Genomic DNA, 11046 nt, shown 5'->3' on the forward strand with positions numbered 1-11046 from the left:
TGTGGTTTTGTCCCTAATTTCTAATTAATGCATTACAATAGTATGAGGAAAAGACCTGTTAGCAGTTTGCACAGTTCAGCCTTCACCTTTGACCTTGACCTCACTTGGTTAAACTTTCAGTGTGTTTCTGCTCACACCTGAGGCAAAAGCAGGCAAAACAGACCTCAGTTCTTCCTGCTTCCTCTCCTCTTGTCTTGTGTATGCACAAGTTTTGATGACCTGGAGTAGCCTTTCTCTTTAATTTATAACTAAACTAGACACATTTCCTCCCTGAATCAAAGATTGAGAAGTGAGGAAATGGGGACAAAAAGGGCACACTGACCTTTTGAGAAATTTAACTGAAGTAATACATGTAATTCTGAAACTCATCAGATCAGAAGGATGGAATAAAAATAATCACAAAATATTTGGAGTATGGTATTCATTTTGGCACCAGCCAAAAAAAAAAAAAAAGTATTTGCTTACTTTAAAAATGTACCATATGTTAATTCGGCCATACAAATTAGCATGGCTATAGACTTAGACCCTGGAATTAACTACCCTGGACCTACCCTGGGAAAAAATGTAATAAAATTTCAAAGCGCCTAGTTGAATACTTCTGACAACATATGCATGTCTTCCTTGTTGAGGGTAAAAGTGAGAAAGATTAGTAATATTTCTATCCAATCTTTCAGATTATACAAATTATATCAAATTATACAAATCATATCAAAGGTATATTTTTAATCCGTCTTGGATGCAGGTTTTAGTCATTTTATCTCACATTAAGTATCCTAATCAGTTTATAGATTATTCAGTGCCTTAATTTCAATAGTCTGTGACCTGGAAATGTCAAAGTACTATTAAAGTCAACTAATATATTTTTAAATAACCACTTTTATTTGAAGCAATATTAGTGCGCTCATCTAGAAGCATTAACAACAGTGCTATGAGTTTCAAAGTATAACTCTGAATTTTTTAGGTAACAATGAAGTATGATTTCTCCTCCAAACTAAACAAAATAGAAATTGGTTGATTAAATCAAAAAGATTTCATTGTCTGGAATGATTTATAACCCATGTCAAATCTTAACAAATTATTAAACAAATGCTCAGATTAAGATTTTTTCAAAAGGAGGACTGGTGGCAGACCACCCACTAAGACTAACATGGCAGTAGTCCTATCCTCATTAAGCCGAGCTTTTGCTGAGATTTTTATATTTAAAAAATATGCAACAGACATTTATATTGCCCTAATATGCGCCAAGTGTTATCCCTTGTCCTGGGATGATTAACGGGTCTCTTCCTTCTGGGCTCTCACAGTCTGTCTCTGGTTCTGAGTCACAGGGTTTAATGGCCAAGCTGCCACACACGATTCCCATTTTATCTCAATTAAAGTACGCTCATTTATTGAAGACACATTGTACCAGGCCCTGAAGAGACTGCAAAAATAAACAAGGCAAGGCCTTCAGACACTTGTCATTGAATTTCGTTTATACTTTTTTTTCCCTTCTCTTTTCAGACATGGTAGTATCATCACCTGGACAACATCACCACTGCAACGGAAAATCAGTAACTTGGCTTTTGTAATCTTTGACCACAAACATCTTACAGGTCTGCTCTGTCCCCACTGATCTCCTCCTCTCTCCTTTAAAAAAAGGTTCCTCTCTATCCTGGAGAGTTCCCAGAAGCATGCATTCCTGCATTACCTCCCATTATCATCACCCATTTCTTGCTAGCCTGATTCTTAATTCAGCATGAATTCCATGCAGACAATTGTCAAATTATACCTAGTAAATCATCATGTTGATATTGAAAATAATCTATGTTTCCCCATCACATATAGTTCTAATTCCTTAATCTTTCCCTCTCATTTTGCGGCATACTCAGCTTGGATCCTTGATGTGCCAGTACATTCATATGAAGCCCCTCTGCTCCAGCCAACCTGGATGTCTTTCTGTGCCTCAAACATCTCCATTGCTTGCACTAGTCATCCCACTCGCCTGTGCCTTTCAAAATTGGAGAATGGCTGTTAGAGGGAGGTGATGAAAGGTCAGCTCCAGTCCGAAGTGATCTTCCTCCTCTCTGATGCATCATTTTGGAAATGTCAGGATTTCTCGAATCTAACCCTACACCAGTATGTGGTTCCTTCCATTATTTCCAACAAGTTCTCCCTGACAAACTTGGCATTACTGTATATTTCTTAGTTATATCTATTTGAATCTTAGTTTTTCCTCTGCTAGATCATAAATCCAAGGACAGGTACCCTGTTTTGCAATTCTTATTCTCCCAGCCAGCCAGTGACTTGCGCATGAGAAGTGCTCATTAAATAGTTGGGAAAGGAACATAAGTAGGCCTTTCTCTAGGGAAGTTTCTGTCCCAAGGGGTCACCTTTTAAATTGTGAGTACTTATGACCTTAGTTGTTGCGGTCCAAAGAGGTTACCTGGGGAAATCACAAAACTCACTGCGAATCCTGGATTACTACCTGCCCTGCTCCTCCTCTTACCTCTCTGCCTTTTTTCTGTGGAGCTATAAGGACTAGACCTGGAAATATAAAAAAAACCTCCCTACTGCCTCTCCTCTCCCCCATAGTGTGTGCCTGTGCTTTTTTTTTTTTTCTTTCAGATCTCTGGTGGTAGAGGAATATATCATCTATTATTTATCAACCATTTATTGCATGGTTTCACTGGAGCAGCTCTCTCTGAAGCTGGGATAACCAAGAACTCAATTTAATTCTCAGTAAGATATTTATTTTTCTATTTTATGTTGCTTTCATGGTATTAATCACAATTTGACTTGGGAATAGATGTTTTCAAATTTTTGTATAGGCAAATATGTTGATTTTTTTGAGAATTCTATGACATTTGCATGGCATTTCAGTAAGTAAAGATAGACTAACTTGAGCTTTAAGAAATATATTTTGTTCTGTTTTAGAAAGAGGTCTAATAATATTTTATCACCATAAAGAATCTTGAAAGTTGTATAATTCTTATTAGTTCAACAAATAAATGTTCAATATATGTTTGTTTGGTCTTAGTTTTAATGTGCTATTGGAAGTGGAACAAAATTTGGGGACTACAAACACCAAATTGTGTCTCTATCTCAAACTTTCCGTTAAAGTTCCAAATATTTTAGCACTTCAAGTGTAACCATTAACATTTCTAATAACTCTTAATACTTAAATTGCATGCTTCCTTTTCCCTTTTTTGCATTATTAAAATACAAAAACATTATACTTAATATTTTCAAGAAGGTCACATATTTGTTCTGGTATCACTACAAATCCTCAAATCCTTCTAGTGGCATCTAAGTAATGAAAGCATTTTTGCAGTGCATACTAGTTTTCAAGTTGATTAAAATGGTTTATCATTTCTAATTATCATTAGGTACCGATAATGAAAGGTATAATTTGTGACAGTTGTTAGGACCATAAAAAATACTGTTCTCAAAGATGAAATTTTAAAAAGATGACACTTCCAACTAGAAAAATAAATTTAAGTTTTAAACATTTTACTATATTTTTATATATAGTATAAATTTTATATATAAAATTCCCTCACTTATTATGGAACTAGTAGAGTTAAAAAAATCTGAAAGAATCATGGAAGTTTGGAGCTGGAGGGAAAAATAAAGTAGAGAAGGCAGGACAGGGAATGTTGGAGTGGGAACAATTTTAAGTAAATGGCCCTTCATTTAAAGAAGAAAACATTGAATGTCCAAATAAAAAATGACATGATCAATGTCTCAAAAAATGGTGCGAGGGTGAACCCTAGAATAGTTGATTTCATTTTTGCTGATACAGAGAAATAGCGAATACATAAAACAGAAATAATTTAATCTAATGTAAAAGCTGATAGCTCAGTTACCTGGCATGATTATTCTTGGTGATTCAAAGTCATATTTACTTATGAATTTGGTCACTGCTGGACATAAACGGTTCTGGATCGAGGTGTGCATGGAGGAGAAATAGGGACAAGAATCTCCCGGGTCTGGGTTCCCACAGAAGGTACAGACGCTGCGAGGAGACCAGCTAAACTCCTGCCATGGCAGAGTTCGCTGCAGGGAAGCAGCACAGGGAGGAGCGGAAAGGCCAAGGGGTTAAACCAGGGGTGGGATGGCAGACAGAGTTCCCTTACTCTTTAGATTTATCCGATCCGTGCGCCGAGTTGATACGATGCACCTCTTTCTTTCTGGTTTGTTTGGAGGTCATGGCAGGGGCTGAGCTCGGAGCTCGGAGTAGGCTCTGCGACCCTGGCTCGGCGTCCGCCGTTGCCAGGAGACGCCGACGCGCGTCCCGCAGCCGCGCGGTGCAGGTGCCAGCGCGCCTCTAGCGAGAGCGGCTCCACCGCCGAGAGTGGGGGTGCGAGAGCCCGAAAGCTCAGGTCGCCACATGCCGGTGGAAACCTAGGGGTTGAGTGTCTGGGGAGGAAGGCGCCGCGGGCATGGATTTGACGGTAGGATTGATGGGAAGATCTGATAAATTGTTTTCCTATCGGGTTGACACTGCCAGGTGTTGCCCTTTGAAACCGTAGACGTATATCGACTCTCTCTTGGATTTTCAACTCTTTGAAGACGAATACTATGCGAGTCCGTTTTCCCCAGGTCTGCTCTCCGGGGAACAAGTTCCTTCAGTAACAATTAAGGAGACATTATGGACACACTGAATTTACCAATGGCTTGAAAATCGTGGGTTCAGTAATGAATCCACTGGGTGCAGGAGGAATCCCTGCAGGGAAGGCAGGATCGTGACACCCTTAGTCGTTTGAGGTTTGGTAATGATGATGTCTGTGATTAAATAAGTCGGCCCTCTGGGTTGTTGACATGAAAGGATAAATCCATGTCGTGGAATGGAGTGGCCCTTAAAACACTCACTTGGGAAGGCACTGGAGCCAGATGACAGGAATCCAAGCGAGCCAAGACCCATTAAGCTGGAGGCTTAATGGGTCAGCCAATCCTGGTGGTATTTATAGGGTACCTTGCCTTGGGCAAGTTCTTCCTTTTGAGCCTCAGTTTACTTACTTGTAAAACAGGGAGATGCTAATAGGTAAGACAATTCTATTTTGAGGATGAATAAGATATATGTGAAATGTTTGGCACACACCAAAAGCACAACAAATAGGGGCCCCTAATTTCAGAGATGACAGCTCAGATGCCTTCAAGGAGTAGACGGATAACATGAGTGAATGAAGCTAAAAGTTCATTAAAATAAAACTAAATATTGCTCTGGCCCAACACAACCTCATTTCAGAGAGATTTAACTATGTACAGGCCTGAGGTTGAGAATCTCTATCACTAGTTGGCCTCTTCCATGAGCCTAGAAATAATTAAGCGTCTTTAACAAAGACATTCCTTCTGCTCTTGGAACTGCACACTGCTTGGGAGCCCAACTCTACAGGGAAGAAGCAGCTTCCTGCAAAGCAAATCTTTCAACTGCTCTAACAAATGAGTGCTCAGCCTTCTCCACTCAGCATAGCCTTTGCTTTGTCAGACTGTCCCAATCTTACTATTGCGGGTTACATAGATGATAATCAGACAGCGAGGTCTTTGTAGTTCTATACGTTAATGTTATGATTGAAGAAATGCCCTACAAACAGCTGTGTATGTGAAGACAATGAAGACATCTTAAGGGCCCTGCCTCATTCACCCCAGAATTGAGATAAAGTAAAGGATCAACTTTAAAAAAAAATTACTTAACACTAAATCTTATCAGAGTCATCAAGCATAGCCATAAGCATCTGCAAAGAATACTGGTTAGAAATAGCACAATTTTAAGCAACCAACCCATGGATGGTTGAGTTTTCTCTTGAGCAAGGGCCATCCCTGAAGTCACAGTTGATGGTTGCAAGATGCCAAGGCCATTAGAGAAGAAAAGTCTTGGAAATCAGATGATCTACAGCCCATGCATATTTTATAGATGAAGAACCCCAGACCAAGAGAAGAGAAATGCCTTGCCAAAAGTTGCTACTTAATGATAGAGTTTGGACAAGAAGCATTAAAAGAAGGAGCACCGGTTTACGCCAAACCTTCCACTACTCCACTCAGAGACTGTTTTCTTTATTAAACAAGGATAAAAACAAGGGAGTTTATACCAGGATGGAATGAGATAATAAAAATTTGTTTTTAAAGTATAAAGGGCTTATTAATTCCTAGTCCAGTGTTCTGTCTCCTTTATTACATTATGTTTGCAGCGTGCAGACGTGGAATCTCTCTTTTTTCTGATGCCAAACTCTGGTCAGATCACAATTCTAAGAGGCAAATGTTCCTCTATAAACTGCAAGATGGTATTTGTACATGCCAGTGCAAAAGGACAATTGGCCCTACATCTATGCTTTTTTGAAACCTATATTCTTATGTGCAGATGGTAATCCCAGTCAATGTCATTTTGAAATGTTAATAGTAGCTGTGATTTATTGAGCTCCTGTGACATGCCTGGCTTAGAGAGGGGTGACAGCTCCTTAGAGCACAGGCTTGAGAGACAGACCTGAATTAAAATACTCATTCTTATTAGTTGAGTTACCCTGGGTAAGTTATTTAAACTCTCTGAATTCCACTTTCTTCATTTGTGAAAAGAAAAGAATAATACTTCCCTCAAATATTGTGCTTGGAACATTATCAGCACCCAGATAATGACACTTAACACGTTTGTTTTCTCACAGGTAAAGAAGCTAAAGGGCAGAGAGGTAAAGGGACTTGTCTGATCCAGGGCAGGTGGCAGAGCAAGACCAGCCTGCCTCCACAGCTTTGCTGTCTGCACTTCTCCAGACTAACCACCCAGGCTGTAAACTTTCAGAGTCACTCCCGAGCACAGCAAGTCCAGATCATTGCCCTGCGACTCACTTCCGGGAATTCCAAGTTCTCTTGCTGTCTGACAAGTCTCAAAGGCTGAGAAACAGGGCTTGTATTTTATTAGAGCTACCCAGAGTGGAGCCTTTCTTAAGCCTGTACTTAACATTTTGAGGAAGAGTTATTTGACTTCAGATAACAGTAACCCCTGCTCCACAGGGAAGTGGTTAGCTGTACTTACTTCCTCAAGCCAGCAGAAACAGAACGGGCGGGGGCTCTCTCTTCCTACTGCCTGGAGATCTGCTGAAAGGGGGAAGTCAGCTTTGGTAACCACTTCTCCACTTGCCATTGGGAGTCCCAGATCCCTGGAACTGAGCCAGAGGTGGGGCAGGGAGAGGGCCAAGGAGAGGGGCAGCATCTCTGTTTCTTAAAACCGTAGCTCTGGGCAGCTGCAGAAGCTTGGGGCCACAGCCACAGGAAATTATACAGACAGTGCTGCTGGCCACCTCTTTGCAATTAGGTCACTTAGAAAGCTGCCTACATTTAACTAATCGAAGAGGAAGTGTAAATTCTACCTGTTCTGCTTACGGTTCTGGTTAACTGCCCTTTCAAGTTCTGTCCTTAATTGTCACTTTTCCTTCGAAATTAATATCCTTCTCCTTTATTTTCCACAGAGCTTTATTTGTTCATTTAAAAAACTTCTTGTAGTATTCAGCCTTATTTTGATCATTACTTCTGCCCTGGCCCTTCTCATTCACTAGCCTGGAAGGGCACTCACAGCAGGGCCTGCTCTATGTTTCTTCACCAAATTCAGGTCAAACTTTGCAAACCCTTTCAATGGCTAATAATCAGAACTCACATTTACTGAGCCCCTACTGTATGCTTGGCACTCTACTAAACTTTTTTTCTGTATTAATTCACTTAACTCCCATAAACACCCTAGGGACATGCTATTATTACAATCTCTCTTTTGTAAATAAGAAAACAAGCAGAGATTAAACTAAATCAGTAAGTATCAGGCAGGACGGAGGCCCATGCAATCTGGTGCCAGAACCATGTTCTTTGTAACCACATTATTCTGCTTCTGCCTCCCTCAGTGATCACAACCCTAGAAGGTGCTACACTCAGCCCACTTTATAGAGAAGGAATGTGAGCTTTAGAAATCGTATCACCTTGCCCAAAGTCCAAAGCACAGAGGGAGTAGAGCCCGGATGTAAATGGGAACTGTCTGGCTTCAGAGTGCACTGCATTTTATTTTATTTTATTTTATTTATTGTGGTAAGAACACTTAATACAAGATCTATCCTCCAAATAAATTTTAAGTGCACAATATAGTATTGCTAACAGTAGGCACAGTGTGGTACAGCAAATCCCCAGAGCTTCTTCACCTTGCTAACTGGAACATTCTACCTGTGTACACTCTTAAGTTCTGCATGACATTGCCTCCTTCAAACAAAAGGAATACCAGAAAATGTTCACTATATGCCCTTGAAAACATGATTATAAATTGCAACCTCAGATTCAGTTTCATCCCCTACTGTTCAGTCCCTCCAGAGCCCACTAGTTATGGAAGATTTGGATCTGCAGGTGTGAAAGCAGCTGACCCTGCCAGGAAAGCCTCATCCTACTGAGCAAACTTTAACTTATAGTTTTAATTGTCTTTGAAAGGAAGTTCCGAGTAGAGATTCTTAAAAAGTGAGAGAATAAGGAAATGATATTTTCATGATACTAGCTGAAAAATAATTTCCATTTTGATAAGCTGTTTAAATAAGAAGCAATAGTTTTCCTGACTGTAATAAAACACTTCATTAGGATGCAAAATGACCGGTATTCGTGTAATGCTGCAATCACCTTGTGCTGGATGTGGTGGTACTGATGCTGGACAGAGGCACTCCCTCCCCTGCCAGAGAAAGCTCCCTTACTCAGCCCAAGGTTATGCCTTCTCCCTGAGGTCTTCCTGCCTCTCAGTACTGTGTGCAAGGGAAGGGATATAATTGGGACAACTCTGAAAGGTCGTTCTCTTTTTCGAGCTCCCTCAACATTGGCGGAGACGTCTGTTACAGCAGCCTTGCAGTTTCTCCTGCTGCCCAATCCTGCTTCCTTTACACTCTAAGAGATGCTACTGAGAACATTCACTAATAAACACGTGTATGTAAATCTCAGAGTGTGAGAGTTTCCTGGGAACTATCTTAGAACAGTTGATAGCAGGTATGACTCTTGGAAGCAGACTCTAAAATGAGATTTGGGAAGTCTTCTGCTTCTAAATGAGAAGAAGTAACAGAGTGAATTTACCTTCTCGCATGCAATAGTTAACACACTGAATAAAATATATAAAGACATTGGCCTTCAGGCAGTGAAAATCAGTAATCCCACAGACGAAAAATAAAACATGTGGGCTTTTCAGAAATAAACCCACACACTCATGGACAAAGGAAGAAAGATCATACAATGGAGAAAAGACAGTCTCTTCAATAAGTCTTGCTGGAAAAACTGGACAGCTATATGTAAAAGAATGAAATTAGAACATTCTTTAACATCATGTACAAAAATAAACTCAAAATGGATTAAACACCTAAATTTAAAGCTGGAAACCATGAAATTCTTAGAGGAAAACATAGGTAGAACACTCTTTGACATAAATCATAGCAGTATTTTATTTGGATCTACATCCTGCAGCAAAGCAAGTAAAAGCAAAAATAAATGAATGGGACCTAATTAAACTTAAAAGCTTTTGCACAGCATAAACTAAATTCTTCACTGCTCCCATCTAACAAAACTTAAAAGCAGGACCTGAAATGATCAAACTGTTTTCCAAGCAGGTTAACAGTTTCCTCAAACAAATCTTAAGAATGTTTGTGGGAGTTCAAAAATAACTAGTATCCAACAGGTAAAATTCAAAAAGACTGGTATCCAATAAAAATTACCAAGCATAAAAAGAAACAGGAAAAAATGTCCCATTAAAAGGAGAGAAAAATCAACCAATTGAAAATGACTCAGGAAAAAAACATGGATGATAGAATTAGCAGGCAGGACGTTAAAAGAGCCGTTATCACTTTACGCCATATGTTCAAGAAGCTAGAAGAAAGATTAAATATGTTAAATTCATCTTAAGAACACCTAAAAATGCAAATATGCCTATGTTGAAAAAAATACACTGGGTGGGCTGCATGCATTGCAGAAGAACAGATTCATTAATTTGAAGACATAGGAACAGAAACAATCCAAAGTGAAACACAGTGCGGGGGTGGGGGGTGGTGAACAGAACATCAGGGAGCTGTGGAAGTTTACAGGGACCAATACATGTGCAGCTGGAGTCCCTGAATAAATGGGCAAGGAGGGCAGGGGTGGAGGTTGGGAGAAGAGGATCCAGAAAAAAATTAGATGGGAAAATAATTATTGAAATTTTTCCAAATTTTGTAAAGCTATAAATCCCAGAATCTCAATGAACCCTAACTAAGCACAAGAAACATGAAAACATCTACACCCGGGGACATCAAAATCAAATTGATTAAAATCACAGTTAAAAAGAAGATCTTAAAATGAGACTTCAGGACTGACCAACAGGTAATGAGGAGTCCATCACTGGTGAGAGCTGGAGCACTGACAGTCCTGACACAGGATTTCAGTGCAGCTGTTCAGCACCAAACTGCAGTAAACTAGGCAGGGTGCTAGACGAGGAGAATGCATTGGCAGGTGTATTGGGCCTACAGGAGGTTCAGGGAAACCATAATTATAAAGACTAAGAACCTGGGTGACTATTGCCATCTTAAAAATAACAAATATAGTTATAACAACTGATTTAATGACTTTATTAAATGTATCATCTATGGATGTCATATCTAGGCAATTTCAGTTGATGTAATTTTGTTTTTTCTCCTAATGGGATGTATTGTTTCCTTTTATTTGCTATATTTTTTATTAGGACAAGACATTGTGAATTTTACTTTATTGGGTGCTGGCATCAGATCCTATGAATAATAATGATTTCTTTCTTTGGTAACTTTAACTTAGTTGTGTTTGTCTGGAGGTTTAGCTTACCTGAAGATTTCATTTTATGTGTTGGGTATTTCCAAATAGATGAATAAGATTTGGTTCCTGCCTGTGAAGAACTCATAATCTTGTGAAGCAAACAAAAACTAGAACCCATACTTACAAGACAATGCAATGAATTCTATAGAAAATATGTGAAGCCCAAATAGGGATATCCAAGGGATGTCCTCAGCATGCTTGATTGGAAACAAGTATCTAGCCGAGGCCTAAGACATGTGGGCTCTGGTACAGGAC

At 39.5% G+C, this 11046-nt stretch overlaps 1 protein-coding gene across 4 annotated transcripts in view; it reads right to left on the reverse strand.

The window, feature by feature from the left end:
• ADGB (androglobin) overlaps window positions 1-4239 on the reverse strand; it is a 148147-nt gene extending 143908 nt beyond the window's left edge. For all 4 annotated transcript variants that reach the window (XM_074368212.1, XM_074368213.1, XM_074368211.1 and 1 more), the window contains exon 1: window positions 4116-4239. In XM_074368212.1, the coding sequence (XP_074224313.1) occupies window positions 4116-4189 (74 nt within the window). In that variant the 5' untranslated portion in view covers window positions 4190-4239. The remainder of the gene's footprint in view (window positions 1-4115) is intronic.
• Between the last annotated feature and the right edge of the window lie 6807 nt (window positions 4240-11046).

Source organism: Camelus bactrianus, chromosome 8 (assembly GCF_048773025.1).
Source record: "Camelus bactrianus isolate YW-2024 breed Bactrian camel chromosome 8, ASM4877302v1, whole genome shotgun sequence".
Classification (NCBI taxonomy): Eukaryota; Metazoa; Chordata; class Mammalia; order Artiodactyla; family Camelidae; genus Camelus; species Camelus bactrianus.